Genomic DNA, 19,440 nt, shown 5'->3' on the forward strand with positions numbered 1-19,440 from the left:
TATTGTCAAGGCAGAGGTCCTGGAGTCAGACAGCCTGGGTCTGAATCTGTGCGACCTCAGAAAAGGGTCCTAACATCTTGAAGCCTGCCTCATCTCATCTGTAAAATGGGAATAATACTGGGACTTGCTGCCCCAGATTGTTATGAGGACGAAATGAGGCGATCCAGCAGTCAATACATGTTAGCTCTTATGGAAGCTCATTTCACAAAGAGGGAAAGTGAGACTTGGAGAGTTTAAGTTCAATGTGTGGGGTCACTTGGCCAGTAAGAGGTGGACAGTGGATTCGCACCCACATCTGTGTGACTTCAGAGCCCACTCTGCCTGTGTCTCTTCTCGTGATCGGAGAGCCTCATGTTAGCTCTCCCTCCAAAGGACGGAGGGACAAAAACCTCAGATCAAGCAATCACACTGAAAGTACTAGGGCAAATGAGATGTCTAGCTCACAGAGCTGGAGGTTCTGCAGGAGGACACCTGCCATCACCTTATCTGTGGTGACAACTGAGGCCATGAGGTGCTCCCGGTAACCTGGAATCTGTCTAAACTCTCTTCTCTCCTGCAGCACGGCCACCTCCCTGAGGCACAGGGCCATCCTACAGAGCAGACTGGCACACTCCCCAGTGGTGGCCTGGGGACACTGTAACAAAGTGTGGCTAAGTGACCTTGTAAAGACGTCAAGCTCTTTCAGGCGGCCTCAACCCAAGATGCGATCACCTGAATTTCCAGAGCTGGCTTCAGAGAGAGTGGGAGGGGGACCAAAGCAAAATATGGCACTTAAAATTTGTCAGGGATTTCAAAAGAAGAGCTTGAGGAGAGACAGGAAGTTGGGGGGAGAAGGCCTAGGGAGGTGAGATGGGGAAGTGAGGGGGAGAAGGCCTAGGGAGGTGAGATGGGGAAGCTGGGGGGAGAAGGCCTAGGGAGGTCTGGACCTAAGAAGCCGCATCTAGAGAACAGACTGTGGCAAAGAAAAAGCTCACAAAGCCCCACACAGACTGTGCCTGTCCACAGCCCTCGTCCTCTGCTCACCCACCCCTCTTGGTCCCAATCTCTTCCCACCCTGCCATATTCCCAAGGCTGCCTCTGAACAAGGCTGGGGTGAGGGTCACCGTGCAAACAAAAACTTCACCTGAGAACAATGGAAGTGAGAAGGGGGTGGAAGGCCCCCTGAAGCTGGAGGAGACCCTCCCCTTCCCAGAGCAGACAGCACCAGCTGCCTTTGTATACAGCCCACCTGGCCCAGACCTGGCCCACCTTTCCTGCTTAGGGGACCCAGCAAAGGAATTGTATGGGACCAGAACAGAGGCTTTTCTTCCCAGCTAGATCCTTTCCTCCTCCTTCTAACCCCTCCCACCTCTTCCCAGCAAACTTTCTGCCTGGTCCTCTCTCTGACTCTTCAGCATCTTTCTCAGCCCCTCATCCTTTTCTTCTGTCCTCCGTCCCTTTTTGCCCCTCCTTCCCTCATCCCCCTTCCTTCTCTCTACCAGGACCCTCTCCTTCCCTTCTGCTTGTCCATAAACTGGGGTTGGTTAAAATGAAGGATGTCCGTTTATTTCTGAAAGACTCATGAGCATTTACTGGCATCTCTCAGCGGGACCTGCTTTGCATTAGCGGTGCTCCTCTGCCTGGGCCCCTGTGTACCCCAGACCCTGCTCCTTCCCAGGTACCTAGGGAACTGGAGGCCCCCCTTTAGTACCTCCACAGATTTCAAGAAGCTGGAAAGAGTGACTTCTCTCTGATCCCTCATACTATTCTGCCTGGGATTCTGTCCTGAAGCTCTTCTGTCCTGGCTTGGACATGTAACTAGCTCAGCACCACCTTGGGCACCATGCTTAACCGCTCTGTGCTTCAGTTCCCTCATCTGTGAAATGCAGATCCTAACAGGACGTGCTCCATGGGGCTTTTGGGGTGAGGTGGAGTTAATACACACAGGGCCCAACCCTCAGTGAGGGCTCTGTGTGTCTTCGGGACCATTATGCCTGTAGAGTAATCATGCAGAGTAAACACACCTAATTCCCCCGAACAATCCTGGTCACTTAAAGGTGGTAGGTGGTAAACAGTTCAGGAAGATGGAAGAGAAACAGAAGGATCTGCCTTTTTTTTTTTAGTTTCATTTTTTCAGTTCACTTTGGTTTTCTTTGTATGGCATGCTAAGAAGTCAAGGCTCTATGAACATTACACATTTTTTTTTAATTAGTATCCGTCCAGTCGCAGGAAGGGAAAGGCTTACGTCCAGAATTCCTGGAACACTCGGCAGAATCCGGGCATCCCCCTGAGCATGCACAGAATCTCCAAGAACATCCCCATGGCCACACATGTTGCTGCCCACCGGCATTCTCCCGCTTGGTTCTGTGATGCAGGGTGCTTACATAAGAAAAGAAACTGGGTCACTATGAATGAGGAGTGCAGCTGGTGCAGCAGGGAGGGTGGCTTAGGTAACGGTTCAAGGTCCAGGAGCCGTGATACAGCTGGCATGTGGGTGGGCTTGAGCCTCACTCATTTCCCAGGCTTGGAAACATACCAGATCACAAGAAAGATTTTTCTTTTGGGTGGGGGGAACCTCTCTGTTTACTAAAGTGCTGTCCCAAAGACCAGAGCCCTCTTGCATCCCTGATCAATAGGAAAAAAATAAACTGGTGAATGGGTTCCAAGGTCAGACATTGGATAGGAAAGGAAAATATATTTATAAAATCCAGGATACATATACTAATGGTGAAGTCAAAAATCTCTTTCATTCACAACTGAGTTCACCACTTTGAAATTTGTGATGAGAACAGCAGTAGGATCAAAGTCTTTTTTGTGTGTGTTATCTGTAAAATACAGGTTTTTTAAAACAAATAACTGGGGCTTAGCAAGGTTTAGGTAAGGAGATTATTTAGAGAATAAACCATTTCCAGTTACTGACATTTATTGGGAGCAACTGCCATGTTAATTATACTTCAGTCTTGTGATTAACATAATTTTCTTCAATGATCTTCACTTTGTTAGTATACATATAGCAAGATGGTATGTTACAATAGTAGTAGGACCTGACAGTTGTTAGACTCTTTGAGCCAGAAGGGACATGAGAGACCCTAGGATCAGGCCCTAAACTGGACACAAGGGAATGGTGAGGCTCTAAGGTTGAGTGGCTTCTTATTCCTAGGACATGGTAGCAGCAGACTGCGGACAGCCTGGGTCTTACAACTCCCATTCCAATGTTCTTTTCTATTTTATCAAGCAGAAGCTGGGTCAACTATCATGAGAAATTAGCAAGGAGTTTTCTATTGAAGGGAAGACAAAAGAGAAGGGTCCCTAGTAGGGTAAAAGCATTCACAAATGACTCCTTCAATACCAGAGAAGTATTATAAAACTCCAGGTGCACCAGTCCCTCACCTAAAAGATTCTAAATGTCCAGGAATATTTGTCTAATTAGCCTGATATAGGAACACTGCTGGGAAGCTCAAAGAGGGAATATATCAGATTCGCCTGCAGGCCTTTTGAAAACCAAATCCCCAGAGGGAGTCTCTCACAGTCCCTGAGGGGAAGTTGGGAAGGGATGAGGGAGGGGTACCAAAAGCTCATGAGGCAAAGGAGGGTGAGGTATTATGGAATTTGAATAAGCCCCCTTGCGATTCTAATACAGTCCCCACTCAACCCTTGTGTTCAGCCTTCAGCTGCCTATGGAAAGAAGCTGATGTCATCTCTAGCATACAGGAAGTGTGAAATCCATGTTTTCTCAGTGAACTGAATGTTGTATTACAATAAAAATAATCAAAATCGTTCTCCTTTATGGAGCCCCCCCATCTCACGTTATCATGCTTAGCATTTCACAAACACAATCACAATTAATTCTCAAAACAACTGTGCAAGGCAAGTCTTACTCCCCTTTTACAGATGAGGAAAGCAAGGTTTAGAGAGGTGATGTAATTGGCTGGAGGTCATATAGCTAGTAAGCAATGGAATGGGTGTTGGAGGCCCATCCAATTGCTTTTCATTCAAACGTTTTGCAGCAGGCTTGGATTCTATATAATAGAATTATCTATTCCAGGCACTCCTTGTAGAAAGGCTAAATGCACCCATATTCCTGGGTGCAAGTAAAAATGATAGCAATGCAGACAGGTTGGCAAGGAGGAAGAAAAGCTTCTTTCGATCCGTGTTGACTTCCCATATCTCTTTCTAACCCTTAGCCTCCATTTATCCAGAAAACGCGCTTGCTGTATATGTTTATTTACTGCAAACAGCGTCCACCATACCTGCTAGGTAGCTGGCACTGGTGATCCATGGACGTCATACCATCGAAGGGACATTGGAAGGCTGTAATGCAGTGTTCAATGGGTTTCTTGGAAAGCACAGGCCACCTGCCTCCCAAGATGCTCCAGATTCATGCTTTACTTCCCTATGTTTTAGAGCAGTGCTTCTCAAGCTTTGGTGGGCATAAATATTACCGGAGGGCTTGAGGAAAAATTACTGCACCCCACCCCCCAGAGATGCTGACCCAGTAGGTCTGAGACAGAACTCCAGAATTTTCATCTCTTCCAAGTGCCCAGCAGCTGCTGGTGCTGCCTTCTTTGGATCACACTTGGAGTAACACTGTTCTAGGATTTTTTGGCTTGGAGAAGGATGTGGGGAGGGCGAGGCAATAAATGGGAACTGGATAGTTAAACTGTACATTCTAAAGTTAAGGACCGTTTGGATGAATAATTAAGGAATCTCATTAGCTTTAAAAACTAGATTTAAAAACTAGATCTAAAAACTAAATTTTAGCTAATAAAAACTTTCATGTTTTTGCTTGTTTTGGGTTTTCTGCTTGGTTGCTGTGTGACCAGATCAAGTCATTGTATTTTCCTATATCTCAATCATTATCCCAGAGGGGCTAATTTTAAAAAACTAAAAGCTTCTTTATTGGTCTCCTTTTCGCAGAGATGGATACTAACTCTGTGAATGCAAAAGAGCTTTCAATTGTACTAGTCCACTAACCTGGCATTCCCTCGGCCTGGCGGGGACAGGTCAGCATAGACCCTCCACACTCTGTGCAAACAATGAAACAAAGCCAAGGACCAAATGGATGCCCAGGGTGAGGTGCTCTGTCATCCAGGTGTGGGATCAGGCTGAAAAAAGGAAGAGGAAGGAGAAGGAACCCTGTCTACACTGTCCCCTTAAAACTGGAATGAATCCAACTTTTATGTCCCCCCAAAAAAAAAATCCCACAAAGTAAGGAAGGAGGAAGGAAAGAAGGAAGGAAGGAAGGAGAATCAGAGTTTGAACGGATTTAGAGCTCAGGACTGAATGTCCCACTAAAAGCTGGACAAATAACAAGCATATGTCTGAACATCATGAGGAAATCAAAGCAAAAGACATACAGTTTTGTGCACGCTCTCCCGCAACCCGTCAGAAAAAATTTCCCACAAGCTGGGAGCCTTCACTCTCCTGGGTATGAGCTACAGAGACAGGAAGGCTTCTGGGTGTGTGCACACACACACACACATGCACACACACACACCCTCGGGGGCAGCCTAGGTGCACAGCTCACAGACACCAAGTCTAACTGTCCCTGAGTGAGCAGGAAAAAGATGCCAAATTAACCCACATTAGAAATCCTTTGGAAACAAACGGAGGGTTCTAGAGGGGAGGGGAGTAGGGGCATGGGTTAGCCCGGTGATGGGTATTAAAGAGGGCACGTATTGCATGGAGCACTGGGTGTTATACGCAAACAATGAATCATGGAACACTACATCAAAAGCTAATAATGTAATGTATGGTGACTAACATAATAAAATAAAAAATAAAATAAAATAAAGAAATCCTTCGCTGGGGCGCCTGGGTGGCTCAGTTGGTTAAGCGTCTGCCTTCAGGTCAGGTCATGATCCCAGGGTCCTGGAACCGAGCCCCATGTCTGGTTCCCTGCTCAGCGGGGAGTCTGCTTCTCCCTCTCCCTCTGCCTGCTGCTCCCCCTGCTTGTGCTCTCTCTCTCTCTCTGTCAAATAAATAAATAAATAATCTTAAAAAAAAAAAGAAATCCTTTGTTAGCTAATAAAGTCATCAGCAATTGCAATTTTATTTTTCATTTCTTAGTTTAAAAAAAAAACCCTTAGCAGGTATCTATCCCCCAGACCTCCGTGCATGCTTCTTCAGCTTTATCCTTGTAAGCAAATGTGATTGGAAACCAAACTGCTCCAAATATTTACTTTCCAGATTTCTTTTCCCTCTTAAGTTTAAAAAGTAAAGTTGCTTTCTTCTTTTCCTGAGGTTTGAACCTGAGAAGTGCTGCCTACACAGCGGGACCCTGTCAAGGAGAGAAAGCCTCATAACACAGGTGCTTTAGCCCCTCATTTGGTTGCTTGAACCATTTCAGCTTTGAAGGGGTTTTACATAACCCTGCAAGCAGCGCTGACTCAAACCACCTGCCTAGGTGTTCGCTAATGGCCAGTCTCAGCATCCTAGAACAAGAGGGTAGGACTGGATCCCCAGTGCCTGAGACATCCTCTTCCAGATCCTTCAGTGCATAGATGAAGAACCAGATTTTCCAAGAGATTGAGGGATTCCGTTAAGGCTACCCAGCTATTTGGAAGCAGAAGTGAGTTAAAATCGTCCTTACGCAGGTCTGAAAACCAGCTAATGTTCGTAACTTAATTGTACAGAAGCATGTTCTCCAATTAAGTGGAAACCATGCTCTAAACCCAAAGCAGACCTGCTGCTGTCAGGTCAGTGAGGACTTCTAATACTGACAGAATGGAATTGAAGAGGAACACCAAATGTCAGGATTCTATTTGAAATCTTGAAGCTCCCTCGTCTGTAGGCAGCACACTGTATTATTTCTTATGTGATTTGTATGCATGTCCATGTCTCCGAAGGCTGCACTCTCCACCAGGGAGGTACTGTCCTGTTCATCTTGGTGCCCTTGCCCCCAACCAGCTGCTTAGCACAGACTTCAAACATCATGAACACTTAGTACACCTTTCTTTAAATAAATGAGTGCCCAAAACAGCCAGGCAGAGCAGGGAGGGTAAAGATGCTCTATAAATTGAGAATGGGAACAAAAATAATTATCTGAATTATCCGAAATAGAAAACTCCGGGAGGACAGTTTCCTAGGTATAGAGGATTACCAGGGGGGTGGTTTCTAGACTAATGCACATTTTTTTCCGGAAGCTCATTCAGTGATTCTCCTTTCTTTACTTTTTAGGACATTTTGCTATCTTAATTGAAAGCCCTGCACACCTCTGATCAACTGCTGTCCCTCCTAAGGGACCAGCACACATGCAATCCCTTTGGAAAAGATTAATCAGCCCTAATTGAGTCACAATATTAGCCCAAATTAATTAGACTTTAAGAAAGTTGTCAACACCCTTCAAGGTAACCTGGCTCTGTCGCCTCCCAGGGAGGAGTCGGTCAAGCTCTAAAACCTTGCAATTCTGCCAGTGACCCATGAATACAGGCCTCTTTCTTCTCAAAGACATTTACTCCATTGGCTTTTTATGTCTGTACTAAACAGAAATCAAAACAGAACATCAGACTCCAAGAAGGATCACAGAACTTTACAGTTCATTCTGCAGTGGTCTGACAAAGAAGCAATCTGGTGTCAGCTTGTAACCCCTTAGTGGAATCCCCATCTCAGAAAAGTGTTACTGCATTCCTGGAAACCGAAGCCATCCCCCATAGAAGCAGAAGCAAGCATCTTCAGGTCTAAAAGTCATTGAATCAAATAACATGGAAGCTCTTAAATCTCCAGGTCTTGCCACTGCAGCAATCCAAATATACCCTGAGATTGCATCCGTTAATTGAACCACCATAAACTCTGTCTATGATGGCTCAGCATTAATAATTGGCGGTGAAATTTGCAAACCTATTCTTAAGGCACGTTTATTTTGCATTCAATAAATAAAAGCATCATTTAAAAAACAATAGCACCATATTCTTTCAAAATACCTTTAAGTAGAGAACCCCAAATCATCTAAAGGTGTCCTCTTATGAAGATTCCCTGACCCAGGTGACAGGTAGCACACAGGTTTCTATCACCATTTCGGAATGAGGAAACAGCCTCAGGGACTTGAACTAAGTGAGTCAGTCATGAGGCTGAAATAGAAACCAAACTCCAAGATGACCTTGAAGCAAATGCAGCCAGAAAAGAAGGTGTAAGTTAATAGTGACATTTGTTTAGTCTATTGTGACTCCAGAAAACAAGTCAAAATGGCCTCATAAAGAACAAGCCTTACTGTCGAATCCTAACTATCACTGTACATAGGCCATTACCTTGGCAAACTCACCACATAAGCTTGCTGTGTGTGACATAAGCCATATGTCACACACACTGTTATCTCTGCTGCCTTGTTTTCCTTCCTAAGTGTAATCCATAGAACGCTAAAATGACTATGTCTCACAAAACTACATGCTACAAATATATGCTTATTCTTAGATTTTGCATTTCATTTTAAAATCTATTCAAGAGCATTTAGTAACCAGTTTATTAGGATCAGGGGCCTAGTCAGAGGGAAGTGCTCATCCAGCTGAAAGAAAAATCACCTCTAAAGACATCTGAAGATTGGGGGAGTCCATCAAGGCCACTCAATTATCTAGTAGCTGAGCTGGGTCAAAATCAAGAACACAGGTCTGACTACCAGCCAATGCCCTTAACCTCATTGTACAGAATCATGTTCCCCAATTAAGTGGAAACAAGACTCCAAGCTGAAAACAACCCTTCTGCTCCCAGATCAATCAGGATTTCTAATATTGACAGGAAGAATTTAAAAGGAGCACTGAAAGTCTGCGTGAAACCTTCTTTTCTGTGCAAAAGACCCTTCTCTCTTCCTCACCCCTGCTCTCCCACTCCCATGTATTTCAATGGCACTAGGATTTCAAAGCCTGATGAATTTGGACTTGCTTGTGATGAGAAAAAAGCAAGAGCTAAAAAGTCTGGCCGGCGTCAAGGTGTCCTTCCCACAGGGAAATATGCATGATTATTTCTGTAAGTTTTTTGGGGGGGGGGGGTGGATATGGGAAAACAGAAGAGGAGAGACAGCAGAAATGCATTCTAGTAAAACCCACACCCAGCCAGAAACTGAGGAGTGTGATACAGCTGGGGTAGTAAACCCCCAAAATAAAAAACAAGAAAACACAAAACTCTGCCAACTCAAGTGACTAACAAAATGCACACAATATTCATTTGATGGATAAGTAAACCAAGACTCTCCAGCAACTTGGCGGGGAAGGTCATTTAATTTTATAAACAAGATCTAAGATGGACACTAGACTGTCATTCCCACTGAGCCCATTACTCCAACTCCCTAAACTAAATTCTTTCTTGCTAAAACTGCTGAAAACATGAAGGCTTCTTGGGACCATCCTTTCAACCCAGAACACAGAAAAGAAGGCCCTCTTCCCACTACATTTAAATTACATCTTGTTATCTATATACTCCCCTAAGCAGGAGGCTCTGTGAGCGTAGGGACTGGAGCTGTCTGGGGCACCCGGCATAGTACCTGGATCATGGTGGGCATTTGGCGCCTCTTTTGCTAAATGGATGATTTGCTGCAACATGATGAAACCTGAATTCTACTTACACTTATGGGACAGAAGCACGTCAAAGGAATCTGCCCACCTCGTGGCTTCTTCTGTGGATAGTCTCCTAGGAAAGAAGAAACATCTCTCTTGAATAGTTCTGAAATGACCCTCCTTCTCCATCAGCAACCACTGAGATTTGCTCGGGGAAACAAATCAGAACAATGGCGGGCGGGGGGTGGGATGCAAATGAAAACCACCTGGATTCCTGCAAGTCTGTTGCTGTCAATGTGTACATTCTTAACTAACTAATGGCAAACCTCAGTACTGGAATTCAGTGTATTTGTATATTGGCTTTCAGTCTAAAAAACCAAGCTAAATAAGCGCAGGATATAAAGTTGTCAAGATAACAATGGAAAGAAACTGGCCTTAGCGTCAGAAAAAGTAGGCTGAGCTCCCGACTCCATATTTTACCATGACCTTAATCTCTTCACCTCTGCAATGGGGATCACGATGCCCACATCCCCAAACCCTGTGAGGGTTAAATGAGGTGCATCTATGACATCATTGAACCCAGTAGTTGCCCAGTATAGGCACTGAATCCAAATTATCTGAACCTAAGCAGAGTTTTAGAATACATTTGAGTGTTTGTTTCCAAACTGAGAGCTCAGACTGACAACTAAGTAGAACCAAGAAGCATCCTTCACCACAGCTTTATAAGAGTGGTGGATAATACGGTTTTCTTAAAAGTAAAAAGAGGGTCCCTATTCTGAGTTAGGTCACACATTCTGAAAAGGAAAATTCACATCCATGCACTCAGGGATATAAAAGGAGCCGCCAAGTGGCCGGAATTTATTGTCCCTCAGCTCATCTGGTCAACAACTCACTAGAGAACAGGTCCTACAGCTCAGTGGTGGGTGCCCCACGGTGAGCACCCTGGGAATGCCGTGTGGCCAAACTACTCACTTTAGAGCACGGTTGGGTTTGTCGGGAAGAATAGCTGTGAAATCGCTACACGAGTCTGACTTGTGAGACAGGCATCCCAGGCGGGTCCTCATCCCTTTGTTCCTGCAACAAGCACAGGGGCAGAAGGACGGGGAACTGTCATGATCATAGCTGTCAGCTCTATAAAGGGCCCCCGGAACTCTGCTGCAGGAGCCCGCACTGCCTCCCCTGACCCCCCATCCTTCCCCAGGGGGTCCCTAAAGATTTCATGAACAAGAGGAGAAATACCTAGAAGATCAAGGGATATATATACTCACTCCCTAACTTGACTCCTGGCATAGTAATAAGTACCCTACCCCTAGAGGCTTAATGCTCTTTCAAAGCTAACATGCAAGTTGATAGTAAGTCAATGAAGGTCATTATCTTGGAAGAATTTCTAAATTAAGATTCTCTGTAGGGAAAGGAAATACAGTGAAGACAAAATAACAATCCACATTTTGCTCTCCCATCAGGAGGGCAAGACAGCCACAGCTCCTAATTGCAAAGCCCCAGAAGAGGTAGCCACACGCACGCACGCACGCACGGAGAGTAGAGGGTTGCTTGCATAATACTGGGGTGCGTATCACAGAACCTCCAAGCACAAATGAAGCTTCCAGGCAAATTAATTCTGACTCAGGTGCTCCCCACTCATCTCCCAAACCTGGGGATACAGATTCATGAACGGCTACGGACCAGCCAGGACCAACACCTGCAGGTGAGGGCCAGAGCAGCTGGTACAATCAGCAGCTAAGAACCAGGGCCCCTTTCTCCATTCTTTTAGTTACTTAACTAAGCTCTCATATTCCTATTTGTATTTTGGCTTCTCTCAATCAACCTGTTTAAAACTTTAGCACGTATGTTTAAAATTCTCATATTTTTTATTTTCCTAAGGACCAGACATTTACATGTTATCTGTTATGGAAGGTCCGATGAGGAATTACACTAATGTCTCTCTCCGACGTCCAACATTAGCCCCTTTTTACCTTTAACCACAGATCAGCAAACTGTGTCCCTGAGAGATGCCTGTTTGTGTAAATAAAGTTTTATTGGAACACAACAACACCCATTATTTACATATTGCCTAAAGCTGCTTTCGAGCACCAGGGCCGAGTTGGGTGGTTGCAACACAGACTGTATGGCCCATAGAACTCAAAATATTTACTCTCTGGCCCCTGACAGGTAAGTTTACTGACCCCTGACCTTTAACCCATGGCAGCTCCTCACATGGAGAGCAAAGGGAAGTGGGAAGGGTTGGCTGTAATTCAATCAGGACCAAAGAGTGACTTATAAAAGGGCACTGCCACGTGCACGCTGGTAACAATGTGCCACAGAAATAGTCCCAGAGATGTTATTCTCCACGTGGAAAGGAAGTCCTTCTAGCCTGGCTTTCCCTTCCCCTGATTTGTGAATCCCGGGCCTGGGCAGAGACGCTAGAGGCCGTCCAATTCAATCTCTTCCTTTCACTCCAAATGGGCATCCATCCCTGACCCAAGCTAGTTATTCACAGAAATCTTATCCAACAAATCTAGTGGGATGGTATTATATTTGGCAAGGATGGACAACATTTGTATTCCACAGCCCATCTCCAAGAGCCTTTTAAAGCTGGAACATCCAAGTTCCCAGATATATCCCCTCTCCTGCAGAAAACTGGGCCTGCACGTCCTGTGCTCCCACCTCTTATCTCTGCCAGGCGCATGATGAAGCCATCAATTTTGTGGCGTTTTGAAACATTGGCGATAGCTATTCTCTCTCCTGCAATGGTGAGCATCCTATGTCCACTCACTCTTATAAATCACAGGGTGCTCTGCCCCAGGCCACATGAGCAACTGATTAAGGGCCTTAGAGTCACCACATTCCGTGAATTCAAGTAAAGGTCTTGCTTGGGCTGCACCAAGGCCAAAACCCAACTTCCAGTGAGTCAGTTCACTCCTCGGTGCCCCAGGATCATCAATCACAGAATAGTCAGGTCGATGCCCCCAAGAGCAATTAAGAGGACTTCAAAAAAATGGCAAATCCACACAAGCCATCTAACAACGTTTAGCAGGGGCTAAACCCTTTAGATGTAAAGGGTATAGTCGTTACCGAGACAACAGTGGTTCTCCCCAATAGTTTGCAAAAATCTTCCACAAAATATTCTTTGGGGCCCAATGGTTTTGATTTTCCATCTGGTCTAGCTGAGATCTGAATTATAACCTTGTTAGTTAGGTTTGAAATAATGGAAGCAGAAGTGAGAGTCAAAGGTTAAAGTTACTTAAAAAGGAAGGAAGGAGGGAGGGAGGGAAGGAGGGAGGGAGGGGAAGGAAGGAGGAGGAAGGGAGGGAGGGAGGGAAGAAGGAGGAAAGAGGGAGGGAAGGAGGGAGGGAGGGGAAAGAGGGAGGGAGGGGAAAGAGGGAGGGAGGGGAAAGAGGGAGGAGGAAGGGAGGGAGGGAGGGAAGAAGGAGGAAGGAGGGAGGGAGGGAGGGAGGGAGGGAGGGAAGAAGGAGGAAGGCGGGAGGGAGGGAGGGAAGGAGGAAACAAAAGTAAAAAGAAGTAAGCTTGCCCTTATCTTTCTTTCCTGTGCCAGGACCGTATAGAGGTCCCTAAATGGTTCGATGCAAGCTCATGCACAGTCCCACCCCATGAGTCCCGCCAGTCAATGGGAGGGTTTGGCACTGAGGTAGGTCCTGCTTGCAAGGCCACGACTTTGCAAGAAGCACCCCAGAAAGGAGAGCACCGTCCACACCAATGGCCTGAGGGGACGGACCACCCATGGGAGTCGAAGGCCGGGGCAGGCTCACACAGCAGGGGGGTGGGAAGGGGCAGAGAGGGGGAAGGGCAGGGGCGGGGAGACAGGTGAGCATCATTACCTGCGTGGCATCAGTAAAGCGGCCATACAGGCACACGCTTACGGTTAACCCTCTGGCCGGTGTGCAGGGACGTCAGGGCGGGAGATAGGACTGCGGGGCACAGGGATTTACCCTTTCACGTCCTCTCACCTAAAATCAAAGAATCTGCTGTAAGAGGGGAGCAGCCCTCTCTTATCTGACTGTGCTACAAATCCTCTTGGATGGCTTTCCTCTGACAGAGGGCCTCCCCCCACACAGCCCCTTCCCCACAAATGCCTGCTTGTCCTGACGAAGGGTGACCAGCTAAGGATGACCCGGGACAAATTGCTGGCTGTATTCGCATTGCTGCCTGTTGGTCAGGAGCTCCTATGTCCCCAAACACTGGCCATGACAGTGAAGTGGGGCACATTGCCCCAGGGGAGGAAGGCTTGGGCCTGGCAAGCCAAAAATTACTGCTCTCTTTGTCTTATTGCAGTGGGGCCCAAGTGACCAGCCAGCCAGGGATGGGGGGGAAGGGGGGGTCAGCACTTGCTCCAGAATTCCTTGATTGGCTGCTCTTCTGATTCCGGCCTGCCTCTCAGGGAACCCGTCCTGGAGTCCTGGAGCTTTGGGAGGGTGTGTGCGGGGGAAGGGTGGAGTAACTCCAAGGGAGACTTGTCAGGCCCCTGTCCCTGCACAGGCCTGCTCCTTTGCAGGATCGCAGGCACAAACTGAAGAAATGAATATGCAAGCCACTCTCTCTTGCCCAGATGGAGGCCTCCCGACCTTCCTCAACCTGGGACTGGCCCATTCCAGACCTGAAGCGGGGAGAAAGTCTGGAAAGGGGATACTGAGGTTGAGGGCTTGTTGACTGATCATCTCTCTCTCCTGAGGGTCCCCTTCTCAGTGCTTCAAACCCTTTGTTCCCACAGAAATGATAGGAAGAATCACGTGAAGAGAGCAGCCTATCCGTAAAGGGCTTCCCTGGGGAACCCTGACACCAAACATAGAATCCATTTTAAAAGAAACCTAATTTAGATAGATAAGGCCCCTACTGGATCTACTCTGTTTAAATTATTTTGGTATTACACGGAATATTTCACAAATACTTTTTTTAAAAAACACCTTCTCTAATAATACCAAAATTCATAAAATTAAAAGATTGCTTTGTTAAAACTAAAAAAAAAAAAAAATAGCTAGACTTTGTATCAAAGCTCATCCTCCAGGAGACTGGGCTTAGACTGTGTTCCCTAACAGTAGGAACAATTCCTTAATCTTTGTCCTAATGGTGCATCTACCTGCCTGCCCAGGAGTCAGGAAATCGAAGCCCTTCCCAGCTTTAAGGTTCTCTTCCAGCTGCGAGAAATCACTGTTTGGGGCACCTATGCCTCATTTTCTCTTGCTTATGGTCTACCGCCCGGAGGAGGGGAAGCCCGTGGTGCCAGGGGCCTTCATTACGCTGGTGCTGAACAGAACCAGGGATGACTCCCCCACAGACAGAGCAGGCAAGGTCATTTGGGGCAGGTATTACCAGGCCTGCAGTCACTGCCTTGTCGCTCTTCCCGTTCCCACTGCTAGCTCACCCTGGCTTGCCGGGACTGCTTCCATGCCTGCCTCTCTCCCTCCCAAATCCAGCACTGCCCACCACTGCCCCCCAGACCTTCCACCCTCCCTTCACTTAGCCTTGACTTCAATTCAATCAGAATCTGCAGGAGATCCTGGCCCCTGCTTCCTCATTCATCCCAGGACCTTGGGGCTCTAATTCCATCTGGCCCTTGACTTCCGGGGGACAGAGTTTGGGGTCCCCAGGGCCCCGGAAGGCCCATGGCAATATGCCCTGTTAGGTGGACATCAAGTGACAGGTGACTCTGGGGCAGACAGGATGGGACATAATGGAAAGAGGGAACTCAAGGAAAAAAAAAAAACAAAGGTTAAAAGCAAAGAGCAACGATTTTTAAAGAGGGGAAGAGAAACTAAGAGTCTCAGCGGGGAGAAAGCAATCAATATGCATGGAGAGGCAGGTTAATTAAATATGGATAATGCAATCAGCCCACATGGGTACCTTGAAGAGGAAAGAGAAAAGCAAAAGCAATACTCACTGTCTTTGACCAGTCCTCATGGCCTGCGGGTCTTTGCCAACTGGGTGGTCAGAGAGGCTGCGGGTTAAGGAGTTCTGGGGAAAGAGTAGATCTTTCTTTTAGCAGTCAGATCCTTGGTGGGTGAAGAACATGTGTGCATGAATGCACAGGCACACTCGTGCGTGCACACACACATATACACACGCATGCATGCACAACACACCTCCCCACCACTTGAGCCGGGCAGCAAGCGGCCCCGCTGAAAGCTCTTCTCTCTGCTTGTCACATCCAGTAAATACTGAAGCAGCCTACACCCAGCGGGCGGCGGCTCAGCTCCCGGGCACAGTCTGCACACCCATCCTCATTGGCAGGATGCAGGAGGTGCCCCTGAGCAGAGCTCGCCTGGCACTCCTCCCGTACCTTCCTCTTCACTAACCTGCTTCCTTGCTGCTCTGGCTGCAGCTCCGGGAGAAGTCCCCACAGCCCAAAGCTGCCTCCCTCTGCACCCAGAGGCTGGGCAGGGGGCAGCGAAGCCGTAGGTATTAACTCTTTCCAGCCACCAATGAGCTGAAAACCAAGTGTCCAGGGGGCCCTCTTCTAATGAGCTCTGCTGCTGGCTGAAGGCTGGTTGCTGCTCAGGGAGCAGGGAGCATAAAGATCTTGCCCCAGACAGCTGCTGACAGCAGGAGCCAAGCCGAATCAAATCTCCTAATGAGCCAGGAGGAGGGGGGCTGTCTTGCTGGGTGTGATGTGATGTGATAAATGCAGAGAGCAAGAAAGCTACGGGGCAGGTCACACATCTAAATTCCACCCCCTTTCTCCCAATTTCTATTGTGCTTCACTACCAAGCCAAACCACACAGCCCTGAAATTACCCCCTCCGCCACATCTCAGCTGTCCCCCTTACTCGACAGAGGCATTTCTCCCCCAGTCTGTCTCTACTCCCACCCCCCCAGCACCAAACACACCACTCCTCACTTCTTAATGAGAAATTTCCACCTCCTCTGCCTCCTCAAAACATGTAGATTTCCAACTCTGTGCTCCTGGTTTTTCCTACAGTGGAAATTCACCTCTCTCCCTCATCCATCACCTAGCGACTTTCCCGTTTGCATTTGTTATGGAGTGAGACTTTTCCCTTTGTTCTGCCCAATCGGCACATTATCCCTAATTTTTCTGTCTTCTGCAATTTTTTCTTCCAAACGACCTTACCCATATAGATCTTCACACTGCCTGTTTCAGCTCCAGAAGGAGAACTGTCTCTTCCTCTTGCCCTAGTACAGTAGTTCTCTGAGTATGGTCCTTGGACCTGCAACGTCAGCATCACCTGGGAATGTGTTAGAAATGCAAACTCTCAGGCCCCACCCCCAGACCTATAGAATCCTACTCAGGGGATGGAGCCCAGCCTCCCAGGTGATTCTGATGCATGCTAAAGTTTGCAAACCACTGCCCTGGGACAAAGCTTCCCTTCTCCCCATTTCACTCCAGTCTCCTGCTCCCACTCAGGAACTAGCTCCAAATGCACCTAACCTTTACCATAAGTCATTTTGGACACTCGGAAGGCGGCATTTGCTGGAGGCAGCAGAAAACTCTATGGAAAGTGATGGCTTGATACTAAAAATATTAGATTGCATTTGTTTAACCTTCTATAATGTAGAAAGCATGTTCATGTATTGTGACTCAACAACCCTATTCCATAGCCAGAGAGAGTATTATTATCCCTGAGTTACAGATGAGAAAACTGAGGCAACTCAAGGACCAGACTTGTTTTCTTAGAACTCTTATAGCAGAGCTCTTCCCACCACGTCATGCCGGGACCCAGAATTCCTGGCAGATCTATTGGTGGCATAACCTGTATTCTCCCAGTGACATGAGTCTGCCGCAACCCCACGTTGCCTGACGAGAGGATGAAATAAAAAGTCTGATGCTGCCTCCACAGTGACTCATTGTCTCTCTTGCAAAATGTCCACAGTGTGCCTCTGTTAGGTAAAGGGAACTTAGTGTTATGAAATGAGATGCAAAAGAAATGTTTCCCTGTCTTGAACGCCAGTGCTAGCCAGGGTTTAGAATTGAAGCATAAAGAGAATCCTTTGCTTCTGGACATATTCTTGATACACTGCCCCATACCAAACAGGTCCACAGATAAACTGGGAATAAAAGCCCAGTGATAAGCACTTCCCTAATCCAAGATTAGGTTATACGGTAAGATGGAGCCTCCCAGATTCCATGCACACAGCCATTGTCCAACAAGCCCTCGGTATGTGCCAGGTACTGGGCTAAACATTGCGCTACTGGTAACTCTCGTAACAAACTTAAAAGGCTGACATCTTTATCATCCCCATTTTACAGATGGAGAAACAGAGATAAATCAGTTACAAGTGGCAGAGCTGGTGCCTGATACCAAGCTTCCTGTTCTCAACCCTTGCTCTGCCCCTTGCTGTAACACAAAGGTGGTATCATCACGGGACTCCTCGTTCAGTGCTAAAATAGTGAAATAAAGGCCCCCTCCGAGTCTCATGCTGCCCCATCTGGCATCCAGGATTTAAAGGCACTGAGGAGATAGGGCAGGGCTGCGGAAGGGCCCAAGTCTCTGGTGGGGGCTGACTAATATTAACTAGGCATCAGAATCTTCAATTAGCCTTTGGAGAATATAGTCCTAGGAAGTCAATAAGCCAACCCAAACGTTTAAGGAAAGATATAATTATTAATAACATTTTAAGAAAGAGCAGGAATATAAAGAGCAGAGGGATAAGAGTGTGTGGACATGCATCTAGCAGGAGTAAAAAGAAAAAATTAAAACTTTTTTTTAAAGCAAAACATTCCTGAACACCAAAGCGTAACCACACAGCACCCTAGTTTGAGAAGCACAGACCTAGTACAGGCCCCCTCTCAGGGAAGGCCTCTATGTTAAATCTTCCTTTCTGTAGAGGCAGGTGCATAAGGAATTCCAGGGGCTGTTGGGGGGGGGGGCGGGGCTGGCGGCGAGAATTAAGCAGAACCGAGGGGTAAGCATTCTGGCATGGTCTCCTTTCCTGAAGGAGAGAGACAGGCAAAGGCAAGCAGGCTGGAGTACTAGTGAGAAAGGCACTCACCTACTTGGACTCTGTGTCCCAGGGCTCATAGCCCTGGCCCAGGAATAGAGAGCTCTGGATTCCTTTCTGGTTACTGCTTCTGAGTTTCTGGCTGGAGACTGGGCACGGCACGTTTCCGCTGGCGGCGACATGTGGTTTTTCCCAGGAAAACAGGCATTACAAGCTGTGCTCTGCCTTCTCAGCCTGCCCTGCACCTCTCAGCTCTTCCCATTTTCGGTTTGCTCCTCCTGGGAAACCCAACCTTCCCAGGCCTGGGCCGCTGCGTCTCTCCGGCATTGGTGCTCAGTCCTGCCTCTCATGAGCTCCAGACTGGCTTTTCCAGAGGACAGCTAGACAACTCCATCCCTCTCAGACTCTGCAGATGCAACTGTGTCAGAAACAACCACCTTTGCCTAAAAATCCTCCCTTCCTGCCGGGCTCCCTATGCTTGCTAATGAAATGACTCTGTCCTAGCCCCTCGAGGTAATAAGTATAGGTATCTCTGGCTTCTTTTTCTCTTTTGCCTTGTTGAATTGATTTTTAAAACTTCTCATTATATTTCTGAAATATTTCTCAACTTTATCCACCCCATCCATTGACACTGCCATTCAGAGGTTATTGGGCACCCACCACAGCGTATGCCTCTTCCACGGTGTCCTAAGTAACTGAGCTTCCTGCCCCCATGTCATTGCCTCCCCCATTCCCCATAAACCTCCTGGCATGCTACACTACTACCAGAGTTACCCACTGAACAGGTACCATAAATGGTCTGTATAGTAATTTTTGATGGGCTTCATGGTAGCGATTTGTCCTGCCTGACATTCTAACAATTTGGTCCCATTTACCTATCCAGGCTTATATCCCGTTGTGCATACACACATGCACACACACAGGCCTGATTCCTCCGCTGCCCCCTCTGTCCAGAATGTTCCCCACCCTTGCTCCCGGATCTACCTCTTAATTCCCAGTTGCTTCTCTAAACCTAATACCTGGAAGATAAAAATTCCCCTTTCCAAAGCTTTTCAGAACGGCCTCAA

The 19,440-nt window shown here is 47.1% G+C and overlaps 1 protein-coding gene across 5 annotated transcripts in view; it reads right to left on the reverse strand.

The window, feature by feature from the left end:
* The window catches only part of RGS8 (regulator of G protein signaling 8), a 44,260-nt gene that overhangs the window by 15,523 nt on the left and 9,297 nt on the right, over nucleotides 1-19,440 (reverse strand). For 2 of the 5 annotated variants that reach the window (XM_032393029.1, XM_032393028.1), the window contains exons 2-4: nucleotides 15,358-15,431; nucleotides 10,437-10,538; nucleotides 9,533-9,597 (exon numbers count right to left, since the gene is read on the reverse strand). In XM_032393029.1, the coding sequence (XP_032248920.1) occupies nucleotides 9,533-9,597; nucleotides 10,437-10,538; nucleotides 15,358-15,431 (241 nt within the window). Of the gene's footprint in view, nucleotides 1-9,532; nucleotides 9,598-10,436; nucleotides 10,539-13,300; nucleotides 13,430-15,357; nucleotides 15,552-15,772; nucleotides 15,814-19,440 lie in introns of those variants that run through there. The other 3 variants (XM_032393032.1, XM_032393031.1, XM_032393030.1) reach the window with 3 other exon arrangements.

This window comes from Phoca vitulina, unplaced genomic scaffold (assembly GCF_004348235.1).
Source record: "Phoca vitulina isolate PV1807 unplaced genomic scaffold, GSC_HSeal_1.0 scaffold71, whole genome shotgun sequence".
Taxonomy (NCBI): domain Eukaryota; kingdom Metazoa; phylum Chordata; class Mammalia; order Carnivora; family Phocidae; genus Phoca; species Phoca vitulina.